Below are 22,114 nucleotides of genomic sequence, written 5' to 3' on the forward strand. Positions count from 1 at the left end.
TGAACCATAAAGTTCTTTAGGGGCTTGACAGGGTGGGAGGATGTTTCCCCTGGCTGGGGAGTCGAGAACTAGGGGTCACAGTCTCAGAGGGGTTGGCCATTTAGGACTGAGATAAGGAGAAATATCTTTATAATTCTCTATCTTGTGAGCTGTGGGTGCTCATTCGTTGAGTATATTCATGACAGAGGTTGATTGAATTTGGTTACGAAGGGGATCAAGGAATATGGGGATAGGATGGGAATGTGGAGTTGAGGTCGAAGATCAGCCATAATCTTACATATGTCGGTGTAGGCTCGAGGGGCCAAATGGCCTACTTCTCCTATTTCTTATGCTTTTACTTTGGCAAAGAAAGAAAGAGCTTGAGTTTATATAATGCCTTTCACAACATCAGACCATCCCAAGAAGCCTTACAGCCAATGAAGTGTCACTGTTATAATGCAGGAAAATACTGCTGCTGTTATATGCAAAGCAGGATCCCACAGGCAGCGGTAGGAGGGGGCCTAGGTTTAACATCTCATTTGAGAGATTACTAGCCACTGCTTCAGTGACGCACTGCAGCATTGTCCTGGATTTTTTTACTCGTGTCCAGAGTAAAACCTGAACCTGTGACCATCTGATTCCCAGTTGAGAGTGCTACAAATGAGCCAAGGCCAGCACCTCCCCTGACTTATTTATCAGCTTAGTGTAGCCTGTGTGTTCAGATTGATATAAAAGATCCCATAATATTATTTGAAGAAGAGCAGGGTGGTTTCCCCAATATTCTAACATTCCTCCCACAAACAAAACCACCAAAAAAGCAAACTGCTCATTTGTATTATTTGTGCTTCTGGGATCTTGCTGTGTGCAATTGGCTGCAGCATTTTCCTACATAAGCAACAAAAATATTTAATTTGCTTTGAAGCACTTTTAGTTGTCCTATGGATGTGACCTGTGTTATATAAATGCAATTTTTTTTTCTCCAACCAGGCTGAAGAGTGGCTGGTGCAGTTGGTATCTTCCTGATGTATATTAATGACCTAGACCTTGGTGTACAGGGCACAATTTCAAAGTTTGCAGATGATATGAAACTTGGAAGCATTTTGAACCGTGAGGAAGATAGTGTAGAACTTCAAAAGGACATAGACAAGTTGGTGGAATGGGCAGACAGGTAGCGAATGAAGTTCAGTGCAGAGAAATTGGTAGGAAGAACAGGGAGAGACAGTATAGAATAAAAGGTACAATTCTCAAGGGGGTGCAGGAGCAGAGGGATGTCAGTCATTGTCATTGAAGGTGGCAGGACAGGTTGAGAGAGTGGTTAATAAAGTATACTGTATCCTTGGCTTTATTAATAGGGGCATAGAGTACAAGAACAAGGAAGTTATGTTGAACTTGTGTAAGACACTAGTTCAGCCTCAGCTGGAGTATTGCGTCCAATTCTGGGCACCACACTTTAGGAAAGACGTGAGGGCATTGGAGAGAGTACAGAAAAGATTCATGAGAATGATTCCAGGGATGAGGAATTTCAGTTATGAAGATAGATTGGAGAAGTTAGGACTGTTTACCTTGGAGAAGAGATGGCTGAGAGGTGATTTGATAGAGGGATTCAACATTATGGCAGTCTGAACAGAGTAGATCGAGAGAAACTGTTCTCACTCATAGGTTCGAGAATGAGGGGACATAGGTTTAAAGTATTTGGTAAGAGAAGCAAAAGTGACATGAGGAAGAACTTTTTCATGTAGTGAGTGGTTAAGGTCTGGAATGCGCTGTCTGAGAACGTGGTGGAGGCCGATTCAATTGAAGCATTCAAAAGGAAATTAGGCAGTTATATGAAAAGGAACAATGTGCACGGTTATGGGGAGGAGGCAGGGAAATGGAACTGAGGGAATTGCTCTTTCAGAGAGCCGGTGTGGACATAATGGGCCAAATGACGACCTCCTGCACTGTAACAATTCTGTAATATCTGTGCATCCCTTTCTATTCATAACTTCTGATTCTTTGCATTTGTGCTGCTTTCTTTCTTGAGGTGTAAAATTTAACAGTTTCATAGTTTGAACCACCTCCCATTTGATTTCTTTTAAAATTACAATTTTCAAATCCCTCCTGCCCTCGCACCTCCTGATCCCTGTAGTCTCCTCCAGCCCCACAACACTCTCGAAATCTGCATTCCTCTAATTCTGACCCCTCTCTCCTCCCCGATTTTAATTGCTCCACCATTGGCGACCGTGTCTTCAACTGCCAAGGTTCTAAGGAGTGAAATTCTTCCCTAAACCCCCCTCCTCCAAGACGCTCCTTAAAACCTATCTCGTTGACCAAGCTTTTGTTGACCCTCCCTAATATTACCTTATGTGATTTGGTGTCAAATTGTTTTTATACAATGCTTCTGTGAAGCGCCTGGCAACGTTTTATTACATTAAAGGCACTATATAAATACAAGTTGTTGTATTGAGAGGTATAGACAGGGTGGATAGCAAGAAGCTTTTTCCCAGAGTGGGGGTTTCAATTACTAGAGGACACGAGTTCAAAGTGAAAGGGGAAAAGTTTAGGGGGGATATGCGTGGAAAGTTCTTTACGCAGAGGGTGGTGGGCACCTGGAACACATTGCCAGCGGAGGTGGTAGATGCGGGCACGATGGAGTCTTTTAAGATGTATCTAGACAGATACATGAATGGGCAGGAAGAAAAGAGATACAGAAGCTTAGAAAATAGGCGACATGTTTAGAGAGAGGATCTGGATCGGCGCAGGCTTGGAGGGCCGAAGGGCCTGTTCCTGTGCTGTAATTATCTTTGTTCTTTGTTCTTTGTTCTATTGTTACAAGGCTTGCATTCAGAATTCAATTCCAAAACAATTTAAGGCAGAAATAAGCTTTTGGTGTAATGTTCTTTAACTGCTCCCCATACCAGTGATGGGTCTGTGGTCACCAATACCACTGCTATACAGTTCAAAGTGTTCTCTTCAGACACCAGCCAAATTTATAGTAAGTAACTAGTTTCACTGACAGATGGTCAGTAATCAGAGAACATAGATTCATGATAATTGGATAGTTCTTTCAAAGATTTGGGCATGATGGCCTCAGTGGCTTCCTTCTGTGCTGTCAGTTTCTATTAAGTTTTTGGGGATGCCGGGTTGCTCAATTGTTTTTACATTCAGCTGCACAAGGACTTTAATCTAGTCTAGACTGATGACGGAAGAGCCTGCTTCAAGCTTGGCTGAGTTCACAATGGGCGTGGGCCTACGGTGCCAATTTCAGACCAACCACAGATGCATGTAAAATGAGATATACAAGAACTATAGAGTGATATTGGGGGACTTTAATTACCCAGGCATTGATTGAGATCTTTGGCATCCTTATCTCGAGAAACAATGGGTAAGTGCCTGGAGGTGGTCAGTGGTGTGTGGAGCAGCGCCTGGAGTGGCTATAAAGGCCAATTCTAGAGTGACAGGCTCTTCCACAGGTGCTGCAGAAAAATTTGTTTGTCGGGGCTGTTGCACAGTTGGCTCTCCCCTTGCGCCTCTGCCTTTTTTCCTGCCAACTACTAAGTCTCTTCGACTCGCCAAACTTTAGCCCCGCCTTTATGGCTGTCCGCCAGCTCTGGCGAACGCTGGCAACTGACTCCCACGACTTGTGATCAATGTCACAGGATTTCATGTCGCGTTTGCAGACGTCTTTAAAGCGGAGACATGGACGGCCGGTGGGTCTGATACCAGTGGCGAGCTCGCTGTACAATGTGTCTTTGGGGATCCTGCCATCTTCCATGCGGCTCATGTGGCCAAGCCATCTCAAGCGCCGCTGACTCAATAGTGTGTATAAGCTGGGGATGTTGGCCGCCTTGAGGACTTCTGTGTTGGAGATACGGTCCTGCCACCTGATGCCAAGTATTCTCCGGAGGCAGCGAAGATGGAATGAATTGAGACGTCGCTCTTGGCTGACATACGTTGATTGAGATAATGTTAGATTAAAGGATAAGGAGGGGGAGGAATTTCTGAAATGTGTTCAGGAGAACATCCTTGACCAGTATGGCTCGATCTAATTGGAGAGAAGGCATTGCTGGATCTGGTGCTGGAGGATGAGGTGGACCAAGTGTCTGGAGGAACATGTAGGTAATAGTGATTATCGTATCATAAGGTTTAGAGTAGTAATGGAGAAGAGCAAGGAACAAACTGAAGCAGAGTATCATGGGGGAAAGGTAGGGGAACCAAAGCCAAGGCTCCTTGGATGATGGGGATAGAGAATATGATGGGAAAAAAAGGCGGTATATGATTGAATTATTCAAGCGAGAACCAGGCCAAATACAATAAGTTGAGAGGGGAAGTAAAGAGTAAAATAAGACTGGCAAAGAGAGAATATGAGGATAGAATGACAGTTAACATAAAAGAGAACCAAAAATCTTCTACATGTAAATCGGTAGTAAGAGGTGGGTAGGAGTCTTTTAGGGACTAAGAGGGAGATATATGCTTAGAGGTGCAGGGCAAGGCTAGAATACTTAATGAGTACTTTGTATCGGTGTTTACTAAGGAAGAGGAGGCTGACAAAATATTGGTTAGAATTGGAGATGGTCGAGGTAATGGATGGGGTGAAAATTGATTGGCAGGATGTACTGGACAGGCTGGCTATGCTTAGTCACCTGGTCCGATGCCTTGCATCCCATGTTGCTAAAGGAAGTGGAAATGGGGATATCGGAAGGGCTTGTTATAGTTTTCCAATCTTCCCTAGATACAGGAGAAATGCCAGAGGATTGGAGAATGACAAATGTGATGCCTTTATTCAAGAAAGAGTGTAAGGAAATTCCTAGTAACTACAGGCCAGTCAGTTTAACATCAGTGGTGGGTAAGGTTTTTGAAACAATAATCAGGGAAAAAATCAACAGGCACTTGGAGAGATTTGTGTTCAGGATAGTGAGCATGGATTTGTAAAAGGCAGATTGTGCTTGACTAATTGAATTTTTTGATGAAGTAACAGAGAAGGGAAGGTTGTCTATATGGATTTTAAGAAAGTGTTCAACAAAGTATCACATAAAAGGCTGGTTAACAAAATTGAGGCTCAAGGGATAGAGTCAGTGTCAGCTTGGATTTTTAAAAAATTGGCTTACGGACAGAAAACAAAAAGTCATGGTAAATTGTTGTTTTTCAGACTGCAGGATGGTAGACAGTGGTGTTCCCCAAGGTTCAGTGCTAGGGCCACTGCTTTTTTGATATATGTAAATGACTTGGATATTGGAATACCGAGTAAAATTTCAAAATTTGCTGATACCAAACTTGGAGGCATGGCAGACAGTGAAGATGATACCAATCGACTGCAACAGGACATAGGCTAGCAGAATGAGAAGATGGAATTTAATACACAGAAATGTGAGGCGATGCATTTTGGTGATGGGGAGAGGCAATATAGACTTAATGGCACAGTTCTACAGTGTGTGCAGGGATAGAGGGACCTGGGGGGTTCATGTGCATAGAATTTTGAAGGTGGAAGGACATATTGAGAGAGTGGCTTGTAAAGCATATGGGATCGTGGGCTTCATAAATAGAGATATTGAGTACAAAAAACAGGGAAGTTTTGCTGAACCTTTGTAAAGTTCCCGTTAGGCCCCAACTAGAGTATTGCATCCTGTTCTGATCACCACACTTTTAAGAAGGATGTGTGGGTCCTTGATAGGGTGCAGAGGAGTTTTACCAGAATGGTTCTAGGGTTGTGGGATTTTAGCTTCAAAGTTAGGTTGGAAAAGCTGGGTTTGTTCTCCTTGGAGTAAAGGAGTTTGAGGGGAGATTTGATAGAGGTAAACAGCATTTTGACAGCTTTAGATATGGTAGACTAAGAAAATCTGCTCCCATTAGCTGATGCTTCAAGGACTAGGTTCCAGTCACCAACAACATCTCTCAACATGCACATTGGTATCACTTAAGTCATGTGCAGATGTGTGCCTTTATTCAAGGACTTGCTCACCTGGTATCAGTAGTTACTGTTAAACTATGAACTCAGTTTGCATTAATTTGAATTATTCTTGTATTTATTTTCAAGGGAATGGACTGACCGTGTTAGTAACTTAGATTGCTGAAAGTGTTGATCAGTATGTTGTGTGATGTCTTTTCTATGCTGTACTTTCTGTGTAATACCTCATTAACTCTTGCTGGACACCAATTAATCCTCCTCCTGCGAACTACCATCACTGAGTTCAGTTTTTGAGGTTGTTTGCCTTGCTCTTCACATATCTTATGGAGTCACAAAAATTGTCAGGAACGGCAGTTGTCATGAAACGCGTAATCGATGGGCCTGGGCTAATGATCCGGAGATATGACTTCAAATTCCACCATGGCAGCTGGGGAATTTAAAATTCAGTTAATTAAATAATTCTAGAGTAAAAAGCTGGTCTCAGTAATGGTGACTATGAAACTACCGGATTGTTGTAAGAACTCATCTGGTTCTTTAATGTCCTTAATGGAAGGACATCTGCCGTCCTTACCTGGTCTGGCCTCTTTGTGACTCCAGACCCACAGCAATGTGGTTGACTCTTAACTGCCCTCTGAAATGGTCTAGCAAGACAGTCAGTTGGCAAGAAGGTGGCTTCCCACCACCTTCTCAAGGGCAATTAGGGATGGGCTTGCTAGTGATGCACATATCCCATGAACAAATAAAAAAAAAAATCAGCAAAGTGATGTGTGATTCATTCATAACTGTCTTCCTGAATTGTGGAAAATGCTCAGCATCACAATTGGCTCATAGACTTTTTGCCATTCCAACGTTGGGTTGTATCTGGAAAGGAAATTTGCAGCTGGGCATTTGTTACTAATGTTGGGAGTTATTTGAGATGGTGAGTGTATTTTCTGTCTTGAACCATACTGACTCTGTTATGCTGATCACACTTTGTTGCAACACTGATATCATGTGTCACCACCCCAGCTTCAGGCAAGTTGCTAATCCAGTTAAGTGTTTTATCAGGTAGTTAATCGTCAAGCTCACAGTAGCACTGTCTCCTCTGAGTCAGAAGGCTTGACAAATAATCTAGACAAAAAGTTTAATGGAGTGCTGCATTTTTGGAGGTGCTGTCCTTTGAATGAAGTGCCAAGCCGAGCTTTCGTCTGCCTGTCCAGGCAGCAGTTGAAAGGTCCAATGGCATTTTTGGAAGAGCGGAGAGTTCTCCCGCTGTCCCACCCAGCATACATCCCTCAACCAATACTACTGAAACTGGTTAACTGATTATTCATCTCATTGCTGTTTGTGGGATCTTACTGTGTGTTCATGGGCTGCCTACCTAACAACAGTTCAGAACACTTCAGAGTTAATTCATTGACTGTGAAACCATTTGGGATGTTCTGAGGATGTGACGGGCACTGTATAAATGCAAAATCTCCCCTCCTGTTAAGTGGGAGAGTAGGTCTGATTTAATCTTTGCCATCCCATTGGAATAACCCTGACTGCCTGATCTGCCAGTTTAAACTGTGGATTGGATTCTGGAACGACCATTCACAGAATCACAGAATTATTACAGTGCAGAAGGAGGTCATTTGGCCCATTGTGCCTGCACTGGCCCTTTGGATAAGCAATTCACCTAATACCATTCCACCACCGCCCCCCCCCCCGCGTTCTCCCAATAACCCTGCACATTCTTCCTTTTCAGATAACTGTCTGATTCCCTCTTGAATGCCTCAATTGAATCTGTCTCCATGAAACTCTCAAGCAATGGGTTCCAGATCCTAACCACTCACTACTTGAAAAAGTTTTTCCTCATGTCGCTTTTGCTTCTTTTGCCAATCACTTTAAATCTGTGTCCTCTCATTCTCGATACTTTCACGAGTGGGAAGAGTTTTTCCCTATCCACTCTGTCCAGACCCCTCATGATTTTGAATACCTCTATCAAATCACCTCTCGGCCTTCTGTTCAAGGAAAACAGTCCCAACTTCTCCAATCTAACTTCGTAACTGAAGTGTCTCATCCCTGGAACCATTCTCATGAATCTTTTCTCTCTCCAATGCCTTCACATCTTTCCTAAAGTGTGCCACCCAGTACTGGACACAATACTCCAACTGAGGCCAAACTAGCATCTTATGCAGGTTCAACGTAACCTCTTTGCTCTTGTACTCTGTATCCCTGTGCAATTCATACAGAGTTGGACTTTGTTGTTCATGGGGTCTCTATGTCTATTGTGTGGTTGGGGGTAGTGAGGGAATTATATTGCTATAGGCAGCTGACAGCCCAGCACTCAATACTCTCACACAAGGGGCCAATTGGGAACAGTTGTTCAATCTTTCTTTAAAAATTCCACCTTCAGCAAGGCTGGGGTAAACACAGCAGACAGGACTGGGGCCTGGCCACCTTTCAGAGGGCAGTGAAATAATTTTCAGCTACATTCCCCACTGCTTACACAGTCAGCGCTTATCATGGGCTGCCGTCTATATTGGGAGAATGCTGCAAGCCATTTGCTGTTGCCATAGTGGTCAATTACAACAGTATGGCTTAAAAGCTTTTGATTGCACTGGCTACTTTGGGCAGTACTTACCGATTTGTACTGTAGTAACAAACTTCCTGTTTTATATCGCAGCAAAGAAACCCTTTTACATTTTCTGAAATTACATTGAAACTTGGATGTCGTCTGTTCACAAACGATCAGCCAGTTTCAAGTGGCGCAGTGGTTGGCACCGCAGCCTCACAGCTCCAGCGATCTGGGTTCAATTCTGGGTACTGCCTGTGCGGAGTTTGCAAGCTGTCTCTGTGACTGCGTGGGTTTCCGCCGGGTGCTCCGGTTTCCTGCCACAGCCAAAGACTTGCAGGTTGATAGGTAAATTGGCCATTGTAAATTGCCCCTAGTGTAGGTAGGTGGTAGGAGAATGGTGGGGATGTGGTAGGTAATATGGGATTAGTATAAATGGGAGGTTGTTGGTCAGCACAGACTTGGTGGGCTGAAGGGCCTGTTTCAGTGCTGTATCTCTGTAAAAAAAATTAAGCCAAGCGCTGAAGGCCGATCTGCTTTCAGTTAATAGTGTGTGAGAGTGAGATATTTAACAGGTACGGGCAGAAACCCGGCCTTCATATCATGCCCGGTTATTCCATAAAACCCGTGCTGGGGCTGCAGAGGCCAGATGCAGGGCTCTGAAAGGGGAAAAACAAAAACTTTCCTTTCTATAGTGCCTTTCACAATCTCAGGTCGTCCCAAAGCGCTTTATAGCCAACCTTTTGAAGTGTAGTCACTGTTGTAATGTAGAAAAAGCAGAACCAACTTGCACACAGAAAGCTCCCACAAACAACAATGTTATAATGACTACATCATCTGTTTTAGTAATGTTGGTTGAGGAATTAATACTGGTCAGGACATTGGGGAGAGCTCCAGTAGTGCCGTGGGATCTTTTGCATCCACTTGAGAATACAGACGGGGCTTCTGTTTAATGTCTTGTCCAAAAAACGGAAGCTCCAAGTCTCTGGAGTATGACCTGAATCCACAGTCTTATAATTCAGAGATGAGAGTGCCACCCATGGAACCACAGCTGAAACCTGCTGGACTCCTTTAGTTGTTTAATCTTTTTTTTTACATTTCCACCTGTGTGCAAAGGACAACCAAAGGTTTGCACTCCAATTCCTCTGGACAGTTTTGGGACAAATGTAATTTCCTACACAGTATAATGGTTTTACTGTCTGCTTCCTAAAGTGATGAATCATGTTAACACCAAAATGCATCCAGTGTAAGCAGAGGGGACTATAACACAGGGGTGTCCAACCTTTTTGCATGAGGAACCACATTACAATTTTTGTCCTACATAGGGGGCTGGTGAGCAAATTTCAGAAAGGCAAAGGCATTAGAAATTTATCTTACTATTATTCAAAACAACAAAAAATATGAATTTTTGTGAGCATGCTTTAAATGAGAAGTCTTAATTTATTAACTAACTTTCTCTTCACTATGTTGAACACTAATTTAGTGAGAAACCTGGCATTGTTTTTCCTTGCACAGATTGCCCGCACACTTGATGTAGCATTGCAGTGTAGTCCGAATAGATGCCCATCTATAAGGAGTAATGATCCCTTTCTGCGTCTCCACCCCTCCATAATTTTTTTTTATTCGTTTGTGGGATGTGGGCGTCGCTGGCTAGGCCAGTATTTATTGCCCATCCCTAATTGTCCTTGAACTGTGGGGCTTGCTAGGCCATTTCAGAGGGTAGTTAAGAGTCAGCCACATTGTTGTGGGTCTGGAGTCACATTTAGGCCAGATCAGGTAAGGACAGCAGATATTCTTCCCTAAAGGACGTTCGTGAACCAGATGGGTTTTTACAACAATCGACAATGGTTTCATGGCCACGATTAGACTAGCCTTTTTTAAAAATTCCAGATTTTATGAATTGAATTCAGATTTCCCCATCTGCCGTGGTGGGATTCGAGCTCATGTTCCCAGAGCTTAGCCTGGGCTCTGGATTATTAGTCCAGTGACATTACCACTACGCCACTGCCTCCCCCTTTCTGCCTCTGCCCTGCGCCCCACCTTTTCTGCCTATGCCCCGGTGTTATACAGTGACACCTGTACAGCAATGGAGTGGAACATCCATCACTGCTGTAAATATTGTAACAAGGGCAGTGTTTTCAAGGTAGTAGGTTCTTAGTGGCAATAACAGGCCAGTTAAGGAACAATGGGGAGGCTCCAGGCAGGTTCTGTGATATTTCCGATCAGAGGAGAGAATTAATGAACATCATTACTGCTTGGGTTTCTGTTGAGTCTCCTGTCCAACCCGACCCTCGATCAGGGGCCTTGCCAGTGGGCTCCTTATTCCTACAGCATCAGTTCTCAGTACAAGCCCAGGAACACTGGCGAGTCATAGACCTTTAGGAGAGAGCAAACAACTACAGGGGAACAAAGGTGAGATGTTGAATAACGCTGAGACACATGCTTATTCCCACTATAAGAGCACCTGGCAATGCAGCAGCTGTCTCTACACACTCAGGTTAAATTGCTCACCTTCCTCAGCAGTTCATGAGGCAGGTAGGATAAGCATGCGGTACCCAATGCTTCGGTCTGGGTGAGTGTTGTGACCGCCGCTCCGCTGTTGCGGCTGTGCCGTGGGCAGCCCACTGTCAGTCACACACAACTGGCGGACCGGATTCAAACCTTTGGCAGGCTAAATTCTGGCTGCGGGCCATATGTTGAACTACCATAGTATAACGCATTGTCAACTCTTTCTAAAAATCCCAGAGGGCTTCCTGTGCAACTAATTAACATGTACAATCTTGTCATGGTTCTGTAGTTTTTTTTTCCGGGAATATACGGTTTGCCTTTGAGGCTTGCAAAGGATCAGTATTGCTTTAAGAACCAAAAAGCCTCAGGAGTTATAAGAAGGTATATTTTCGTTGCTTTTGAAACAGTCATTTGGAGACTGCGATTCAAAGGGTGCATTCTTGTTACCATAGATACAGCCACTGGGAGTGAGTATCAAGCGATACATTTGTTACTATTCAATTTTGAACTGGCTTTTTAGTTGAAGAAAGTTTGTTCTAACAGAACACAGAGACAGAGGGCACACAGACAGACAGCTGTGATGTTTAGCACCTGAAAAAAAAAGCTCTCAACCATTTAAACTGAAGGAATAGGATTTTAGTCTGTTTAATTATCTCTCAAAATTCTAAAAAGGTCAAGCCAAAAACACAGATCTCTGGTAATTTGAACTGAAGGAAGGGAAGTTAGATGGTGACAATCTTTTATCCCTCAAAAACTCAAGTCAGATTGAATCTATTGAAAGTGTTTACAAGTCATTAATTGTTGAAATTCACTGGAGAAGGAACGCATTACGTACTGCTGGAGTTAGACTACGGACTGTTCTACTGTGGAAGAACCTTTTTTCCGCATCGGACAACTGAGGACTGCAAACAACATTCTGTGAGGACTTCAAGCAACATTGAACTGTAAATTTGCAAGGACTCTAATTTTTTCTATTTTAAATGTTTATATCTTCAAAGTGTTTAAGAATTTATTTCTTCCAATTAAAGAGTTAATTTGTTGATTTAAAGACACCTGGTTTGGTTAGCCTCATTCGGGGGTTAATAGATGGTACAATTTGGCTGGGTCTTTTAATTTAGAAAGTTTTAAATGATATGTTAGACAATCTGTGGAGTGACGGGTTTGAATTAACAGTGCGTTTCTCCGACCTCAATCAGAATCATATATTTTGATCGGGGGCTTTGACTGGAGAGGTCGGTCGTAATAATCTATGTAATGCAGAAATAGCAGCCATGTTGATCAGAGTAAAGTCCCACAAACAAATTAGGTAAATGACTGGTTAGCCTATTTGTGGTGTTACTTGAGGAAGGATTCTTGTGGAACTCTCTGCTGTTCAAATAACATTATGGCATCTGCTTGAACCTCTGTCATCTGCAGAGCACTCTCGTCTTTGACTGTGCAGCACTCTTTTCATGCTGCACTGGAGTGCCAGCCTAGATTATGTGCTCTAGTCTGAGCGGGGCGACAGCCCACGCGTGTTTGAGTTGGAGGCAAGATGCCAGAGGCAAACTGAGGCTAATTACATATTGGGCAAAAAAAAATTATCTCTTGCACCAATCAGTGGGCTTAAATGTTTGAAAATGGCACTGACTTGCAGCAAACATTTACATTACGCATGGCCAGGTTGGCATGCTTATTTTGCATGATACCTCGTGACTGAATTGGATATTGTATAAATGTTCTTGGTTTCAAGTTTTTGTTGAATGTTTTGTCCCTGGGATTAAAATAGAGTGGGTGTAGGTGTGAAATTTCCATGTCAGCCTTGATCCTGTTGATAGCACTCTTGCCTCTGAGTCAGAAGGTTGTGGATTCAAATTCTACTCCAGAGACTTGAGCACAAATATCTAAGTTGGCACTCCAATGCAGTACTGAGGGAATGCTGCATTGTCTGAGGTGCTATCTTTCGGGTGAGATGTTAAACCTGTCTGCCTTGTAAAAGATCCTATGATATTTTGAAGAAGAGCAAGGCAGTCCTGGACCAATATTTATTCTGCAATCAGCATTATTAAAAACAGATTATCATCTGGTCATTATCACCTTTCTGTTTGGACCTTGATGTGTGCAAATTGGCTGCTGTGTTTTCTAAATCACAACAGTGACTACACTTCAAAAGTATTTCTGAGGGAGTGCTGTGCTTTCAAATACTACCTTTGGCAGTGTTGATTTGGGACATCCTGAGATTTGAAAGGAGCTATCGAAATACAAATCTTTATACCTTTATTATACTATGTTCCCTTGAATTGTTAAATGCAATGATAAATGGAGAGTATTTTAAGATGTGAACATCAGATTAAAAGAACTTGTATAGCGTCAATTACTTGGGACGTCCGATTAATTACTTAATTGTTGCTGTGTTGAGGTCCTTGAACTCCCTCCCTACCTAGCATTGTTTTTTTAAAAAAAAAAATGATTTGCGTTTATGTAGCATCTTACACAACCTCAGAATGTGCCAATGTGTTTTACAGCCAGTGAAGTGTAGTCACTTGTAATATAGGAAATGTTATGGGAGCACCTTCACCACATGGACTGCAATGGTTCAAGAAGGTGGCCCACCATTGCCATCTCAAGGGCACCTTAGGGTGGCAATAAATGCTGACCTTATTAGTGATGCCCACATCCTCAGAGTGGATAAAGAACTTGTTTTAAAAGTATAGAGATTCTTATGTAGGCAAATATGGCAGCCATGTTGTACACGGGGAAATAGCACAACCGCCACCGGTCAATTAGTGGTATGGTAGTGTTGGTTGAGAGGTTGAATGTTGACTGGGACACTTAAACGAGGGTTACACAAAAGCTCCCTGCTCTTTGATTAGAGCAGGAGATCATTACCGCCTACCTGGGGCCTCAGTCTATTGTCTCATTTGTAGGATGGCATCTCTGACAGTGCTGCACTCCCTCAGTACTGCACTGATGTCCTTGGGTCTTTAGAAGGGACCCACAGCCTTCTGATTCTGGGACAAACTCCTTCCGATCCAGGAGGAGGCCATTCAGCCCATCGTGTCCTTGCCGGTTTTCCCTAGAGCAATCCAGTCAGTCCCATTCTCCCACGCTATCCCTGTAGCCCTGCAAGTTTCTTTCCTTCAAGTGCCCATACAGTTTCCTTTTGAAATCATTGATAATCCCTGCTTCCATCACCCTTGTAGGCAGAGTGTTCCGGGTCATTACCACTTGCTGCATAAAAAAGTTCTTCCTCTCATCCCCGTGCACCTCTTGCCCAAAATCTTAAATCTGTGTCCCCTAGTCCTTGTACCTTCAGAAAATGGCAGCAGTGTTTCTTTGTCTACCTTATCTAAATCTGTCATAATCTTGGACACCTCTATCAAATGTCCTGTCAATCATCTTTTCTCCAAGGAGAACAATCCCAGCTTCTCCAACCTAACCTTGTAGGTAAAATCCCACATCTCTGGAACATGCTTGGAAATCTCCTCTGCACCCTCACCAGGACCCTCACATCCTTCTTAAAGTGTGGTGATCAGAACTGGATGCAAGACTGTAGTTATGGTCTAACCAGAGTTTTACAATGGTTCAGTATAACCTCCCTGCTTTTGTACTCCATACCTCTATTTATGAAGCCCAAGATCCAATATGCTTTGCTAACCACTCTCTTGATATGTCCTGCCACCTTTAAAGTTCTATGCACATGCAACCCCAGGGTTTCTCTGTTTCTATACACTCTTCAGAACTGTGCCATTCAGTTTGTATTGCCACTCCCTATCCCTTCTGCCAGAATACATCACCTCACACATCTCTGTATTAAATTCCATTTGCCACTTGTCTGCCCATTCTGCTAGCTTATCTATGTCCTGTTGCAGTTGATTGGTATCGTCCTCACTATTTGCTGCTCCTCCAAGTTTGGTATCATTGGCAAATTTTGAAATTTTACTCGGTATTCCAATATCCAAGTCTGAACACATCAAAAAAAGCAGTGCTCCTAGCACTGAACCTTGGCGAAAACCACTGTCTACCATCCTCCAGTCTGAAAAACAACCGTTTACTATGACTCGCTGTTTTCTGACCAGCCTATTTTTTAAATCCAAAATGACACTGACCCTCCTATCCCATTAGCCTCAATTTTGTTAACCATCCTCGTTAACCAAACTGGTGTTTTTTTCTAGGGATGGATCAGTGTGGAAGAAGTGGACTGGTACTTCACTGGGGTGGTTGCTGATCGGTCACTGGTGGGAGTAATTAGTGGCGATGAATTGCAAATGCTGCCTAACATTTCATCCTGTTAGCATCCTTTAATATTGTGCTAAATGCAACCAGTGTCTACTGTCATACCCAAACTGAAGCCATTAGTATGCATAAATAGAGTTTAACTCAACCAATTCTTTCCCCATCTCTTTCAGATTGACCTGACAGGCCTGTCACCAGAAGAAAGATGGAGGTGAGCCACATGTGCAGTAAAACAGGAGGTAGAGGCATTGAAGAGGGTGCAAAGAAGATTGACAAGAATGACGCCAAAACTGGGACATTCTAACTATCAGAAAAGACTGAACTGGCTGGGCTTTTTTCTATAGAATAGAGAAGACTGAGGGGTGACCTGATACAGGTGTTTAAGATTATGAATGGGTTCGATAGGGTATACATGAAGAAATGTTTCCACTTTTTGAGGAGTCCAAAACTATGGGGCATAAATATAAGATAATCAGTAATAACTCCAATAAGGATTTCATTCTGAAGACCAGGGTGTAATTCCACAGATACCAGAATCACTCAGCAGCCTCTCAGACAAGACGGTATTCTTTGTGAGTGAATCTGAAGTGTTGGTTGGGAGTATATTAGCATCGTGTTTATGTTGCTGGACTAGTAATCCAGATATCTGGACTAATGAGCTAGAGATAATGAGTTCAGATCTCACCATGGCAGTTGAGGATTTTAATTTCAGTTAATTAAATAAATCTGAAATAAAAAGCTAATATGAATAATGGTGACCATGAAATTACTGGAATGTCAAAAAAAAACCTTCCAGATTCACTGTCCTTTAGGGAAGGAAATCTGCTGTCCTTACCTAGTCTGGCCTGTGTCTGATTCCAGACCTACAGCAATGTGGTTGTCTCTTGACTGCTCTCTGAAATGGGCTATCAAGCCACTCAGTTGTATATCTAGAAGGCGATTCACCAACACCTTCTTGAAGGCAATTAGGGATAGGCATTAAATGCTGGTCTTGCCACCCATGTCCACATCCTGCGAATGAGTCATGTAGTCATTAAAACACAGAAGGCATTCAGCCCATCAAATCTTTTCCAGCTCTCTGTAGAGCAATCCAGTCAGTCCCGTTTCCCTCCTTGCCCAGTGTATCTCTTGCCCAAAACCTTAAATCTGTGTCCCCTAATTCTTGTACCATCTGCTAATGGGAACAGCTTTTTATCTACCTTATCTAAACTTTCATAATCTTGTACATCTCTGTCAGATCTTAACTCAGCCTCCTTTGCTCCAAGGAGAACAACCCCAGCTTCTCCAACCTAACCTTGCAGCTAAAACCCCTCATCCCTGGAACCATTCTGGTAAATCTCTTCACCCTCTCAAGGACCCGCACATCCTTCCAAAAGTGTGGTAACCAGAACTGGATGCAGTACTGTCGCTATGGCCTAACCAGCGCTTTATAAAGGTTCAGTGTAACTTTCCTGCTTTTGTACTCAATACCTCTATGCAACCCAAGATCCCATATGTTTGTTAATTACTCTCTCAATATGTTTCGCTACCTTCAAAGATTGATGCACACGAACCCCAAGGTCCCTCTGTCCCTGCACATTTTTAGAACTCTGTCACTAAGCCTATATTGCCTCTCCCTGTCCCTTCAACCAACATGCATCATCTTGCATTTTTCTATATGAAATTCCATCTGCCACTTGTCTGCCCATTCTGCTAGCCTATCTATGTCCTGTTGCAGTTGATTGATATACTCACTATTTGCCAGACCTCCAAGTTTGGTATCATGGGCATATTTTGAAATTTTACTCTGTATTCCAATATCCAAGTCATTTATATCTGTCAAGAATGCAGTGGTCCTAGCACTGACCCTTGGGAAATACCACTGTCTACCATCCTCCAATCTGAAAGACAGCCATGTAACACGACTTGCTGTTTTCTGTTCTTAAGCAAATTTTTTATCCAAGCTGACACTGACCCTCCTATTAAACACCGATGCAAAGTACTCAAGTATTCTAGCCTTGCCCTGTGCCTCTAACCATATATCACCCTCTTTTTCCCCAATGGACCCCACCCGTCTGTGACTACCTGCTTCTTATTTACATACCAGTAGAAGATTTTTGAGTTAACCTTTTACGTTAACTGCTATTCTTTTCTTATGTTCTCTCTTTGCCAGTCTTATTTCCCTCTTCACTTCTCTCAACTTTTTGTATTTAGTCTGGTTCTTACTTGAAGAATTCACCTGACGTGTTATAAGCCCTCTTTTTTTTTTTGGTCTCATCATATTCTGTATCCCCTCATCATCCAAAGAGCCCTGGCTTTGGTTCACCTGCCTTTCCCTCTTGTTGGAATTTATTTAGCCTATACCTAAAACATCTTAACATTAAAGATCACCCATTATTCCATTACAGATTTTCCTGTCAAACTTTGGTTCCATTTTACCCTAACTAGGGTTCCCTCTCATTCCATTGAAGTTAACCCTCTTCCAATTTAGAAGTTCTACTTTCGATTGTTCCTTGTTCTTCTGCGTTACTAATCTAAACCTTATGATACAGTGATCACTCTTATCCAAGTGCTTCCCCACAGACCCTTGGTCTGCTTGGCCCGCCTCATTCCCCAACACCAGATCCAGCAAAGCCTCATATGAAGATACGAATTAGGAGCAGGACTAGGCCACTCGGCCCCTTGAGCCTGCTCCGCCATTCCACAAGATCTGATTGTAACCTCAACTCCACGTTCCCGCCTACCCCGATAACCTTCCACCCCTTTGCTTTATCAAGGATCTGTTTACCTCTTCCTTAAAAAATATTCAAAGACTCTGCTTCCACAGCCTTTTGAGGAAGAGTGTTCCAAAGACTCGCAACCCTCGGAGAAGAGATTTCTCCTCATCCCTGTCTTAAATGGGGGACCCCTTATTTTTAAACAGTGACCCCTAGTTCTAGATTCTCCCACAAGAGGAACCATCCTTTCCACATCCACCCTGTCAAGACCCCTCAGGATCTTACATGTTTCAATCAAGTCACCTCTCACTCTTCTAAACTCCTTTGGATGCACGCCGAGCCTGTCCAACCTTTCCTCATAAGACTACCTGCCCATTCCAGGTATCAGTCTAGTAAACCTTCTCTGAACTGCTTCCAATGCATTTGCATCCTTCCTTAAATAAGGAGTTCAGTACTGTACACAGTACTCCAGATGTGGTCTCACCAATGCTCTGTATAGCTGAAGCATAACCTCCCTACTTTTGTATTCAATACCCGTTGCAATGAACGATAATATTCTATTAGTTTTCCTAATTACTTGCTGTACCTGCATACTAACATTTTGCAATTCATGCTCTAGGACACCCAGATCCCTCTGCATCTCAGAGCTCTGCAGTCTCTCACCATTTAGATAATATACTATTTTTTTTAATTCTTCCTGCCAAAATGGACAATTTCACATTTTTCCACATTATACTCCATTTTTCAGATCTTTGCCCACTCACTTAACCTATCTATATCCCTTTGTAGCCTCCTTATGTCATTTTCACAGTTTACTTTCCTACCTATCTTTGTGTCATCCACAAATTTAGCAACCATACCTTTTGGTCCCTTCATCCAAGTCATTTATATAAATTGTAAAAAGTTGAGGCCCCAGCACTGATCCCTGTGGCACACTACTTGTTACATCTTGCCAACCAGAAAATGACCCATTTATGCCTACTTTCTGTTTCCTGTTAGCTAGCCAATCTTCTGTCCAGTTGGACTGAAAACCAGAAAATGACTCATTTATGCCTACTGTCTGTTTCCTGTTAGCCGAAAGCATACAGGTCAGGAGGTTCTCCTGAACACACTTCAGAAATTCCTCCCTCTCCTTTCCCTTTATTCTAACATTACCCTAATCGATATTTGGGTAATTAAAGTCTCCTAATATCGCCACCTGACATCTCTGATTTCCCTGCAGGTTTGCTCCTCTATCTTTCTCTCTATTTGGAGTCCTATAGAATACCCCTAGTAGCTTGATCATACTCTTTTTGCTTCTCTAACCAAATGGCTTCTGTCCTTGCCCCCTCAAGGACATCCTCCTTTTCCATCACTACACTGTCTTCCCTAATCAGTCCTGCCACCCCAACGTGTACCACAACTTCTGACTCACTCCCTTCCCCCTGCAGAATATTCTGCACCCTCTTCATGATTTCCTTTATCCTGGCACTGGGAAGGCAAGCGTAGAGTAGCTTGATTGTGGGGGCATTGTTTCCCAGCACAGTGCCCTGCTTGCTCAGTATTCACACAACATGTCCGATGAGGAACACTGGACCCGTAGCATGACTCCACCCTAGCCCAGGGGTGCTGAGCCCACGTGCACTGCTTCATCCTGCTCCCACAGCTCAGGCCAGCAAACTGGGGAGGGACCTTTGGGACCTTCAGGGCTGTGTGGAGCAGTGATCCCATACTGTTTGACCCACTCAGCCATGACATAATTAATATAAAGGGAACAGATCATTTCCCCCCTTGTTTAGATATAATTAAATTGCTGTGACTACTACTTACCAGTGAAATACCTTTACCTAAGTAAACATAAGAGTTCCTAGAGGAAGTGAGGGTGTTGCTGCGGCGACCATACACAGGTTTTAGAATTTGTATATTCAGACTGGGGAAAACTAGAGGTTCCTTGACATGACTCAAGTTGATAACTTATAAAATTGCATCAAAAATATTTTTAATGTTTTTGTATGGTGTATTCATTCAAATAGGTTTTCAGGACATGTAGATTGTCTTGAGGTCCAGATGTTCAGGAGATGGTACCCACTATCTGTGGCTTTCTGTCCTTTTAATATGTTTATCCCAAAATGTATCCCTCAACCAACTTCACTAAATCAGTTACCCTAGCCTTTTTTTTTTTTGCTTTTGTGTGATCTTGCTGTGTGCAAATTGGCTGCTGCGCTTCCTCCATTGTATCGGACCTTGGTTAGACCACACTTGCAATACGTGCGCACAGTTCTGGTCGCCATATTATAAAAGGAATATAGCCGCACTAGAGAGTGAAGAAAAGATTTACAGAGCTGTAAGATTTTACCCATTAGGAAAGGATGAACAAGCTGGGTTTCTTTTCTCTTGAAAAAGACTGTGGGGTGTGGAAGTGGGTGGGGTGACCTTATGGAGGTCTTTAAAATTATGAAAGGCTTTGATGAATAGGCACAGAGTGTTCTCACTTCCTCAAAATAGAGGACATCAACATAAGATAGTTGCCAAAAAGTCCATTAGGGAATTCAGAAGAAACTTCTTTACCCAGAGACTGGTCAGAAACTTGCTACCACAGGGAGTTGTGGAGCATTTTGGGACAACCTGAGGTGCCGAAAAGGAAAAAAATGTGTATTTATACAACGTCTTTCATGTCCTTGGGATGTCCACATGGCGTCCTCCTATTTACTGCACTGTGCTTTATTTCAGGGTGGAACATGCGCGGATGCACGCCAAGCACCGCGGGCACGAGGCGATGCATGCAGAGATGGTGCTCATTCTCATCGTTACCTTAGTGGTTGCACAGATTCTTCTGGTCCAGTGGAAGCAGAGACACGCTAAGTCCTACAATGTAAGGGTATATTTATTTCATGCATAGTAGCAGTTATATAATGTAGCAGCGAATAACCCAGAGAACAAGAATTCAAATCCTATCATAGTCAGTTTGAGAACTTGAATTCAGTTTTTTTTAAATCTGGGAATTAAAAGCTGGCTTTTACCTCAAGGGGCCTGGAATGCAAAGGGGTGGAAGCTAGTCTTCAGTTGTATAAAGCTCTGGTTAGACCCCATCTAGAATAACTGTTCAGTTCTGGGCACCAGACCTCAGGAAGGATATATTGTCATTGGAGGGGTGCAGTGCAGATTCACCAGAATATTACCGAGGCTAACGGTTAAATTATCAAGATAGGTCGCACAGATTAGGCTTGTGTTCAATTGAGTTTAGAAGATTAAGGGGTGATGTAATTGAAATGCCTAAGATGATTAAAGGATTTTATGGGGTAGATAGAGAAACTGTTTTCTCTGGCTTAGGGTTTTAAGAGATACAGAACCAAGGTGGGCCAATTTGGAGTTCAGATGCAAGTTATCTGTGATCTAATTGAATAGTGGAACAGGTTCAAGGGGCTGGATGACCCCCAGTAAAAGTGACCAAGAAACTGATGGATTGTTGTAAAAACCCAATTGGTTTGCTAATGACCCTTTAAGGAAGGAAACCTGCCTTCCTCATCAGGTCTGGACCATATGTGTCTTCAGTACCAGACCCACATGGTTGACTTAACTGCCCTCTGAAGTTCTCTAGCCGTGATGGGCAATAAATACCAGCCTTGCTAGTGATGCCCACGTCCCGAGAATAAATGTCAAAAACCTAGAACGGTGTGTGGTGGAGGATGGGCACTTTGGACTACGTATAGTACAATGTGACTGGAAAGATTTGCATAACATTCCAGGATCTTTATAAATATGTTCAACACTGCTGCGGTGTTCCTTGTCTGGAGCTGTGAGAATAACAAGTATACTGCAAGTGTTAATAGGAGGTCCCAAAAGGATTGATTCCATCAAGGCCCAGGGGAAAATCGCAGAGAGGCAGAAAGAGGGACCCAGGTGTTCACTCCAAGTAGCACAATTGTTCCTGTGCCATGCTGTTCCTCTGTAGATTTTTTTGGAGACTCATCAGCACCCTGTACTAATCCTTTTTTGGTGTGCATTTTTGTTTTAAAGTAATCTTCTCAGTCTTGTCACAGGATTTAAAGTATTGGCATCCGCCCTATGAAGAAAAAATATTGCACTTCTGTGGGACCACCTATTAATCTTTGCTATATTCTGTTTATTTGGCCCCTTCAGCTCTTGACAAAAATACAGATTTAAGATAATTGGCAAAAGAGCCAGCAAAGGGATGAATTTTTTATTACCACAGCGAGTTATGATCTGGAATGCACTGCCTGAAAGGACAGTGGAAGCAGATTCAATAGTAACTTTCAAAAGGGAACTGGATGATTAACTTAAAAGAAGAAAAATTGC

General features: G+C 42.9%; 1 protein-coding gene across 1 annotated transcript in view; it reads left to right on the plus strand.

The window, feature by feature from the left end:
• rnf121 (ring finger protein 121) overlaps positions 1 to 22,114 on the plus strand; it is a 74,260-nt gene that overhangs the window by 1,470 nt on the left and 50,676 nt on the right. Inside the window, exons 2-3 of the mRNA XM_068033020.1 lie at positions 15,296 to 15,333; positions 20,528 to 20,669. Of these exons, the coding sequence (XP_067889121.1) occupies positions 15,296 to 15,333; positions 20,528 to 20,669 (180 nt within the window). The remainder of the gene's footprint in view (positions 1 to 15,295; positions 15,334 to 20,527; positions 20,670 to 22,114) is intronic.

Source organism: Heterodontus francisci, chromosome 6, assembly GCF_036365525.1.
Source record: "Heterodontus francisci isolate sHetFra1 chromosome 6, sHetFra1.hap1, whole genome shotgun sequence".
Classification (NCBI taxonomy): domain Eukaryota; kingdom Metazoa; phylum Chordata; class Chondrichthyes; order Heterodontiformes; family Heterodontidae; genus Heterodontus; species Heterodontus francisci.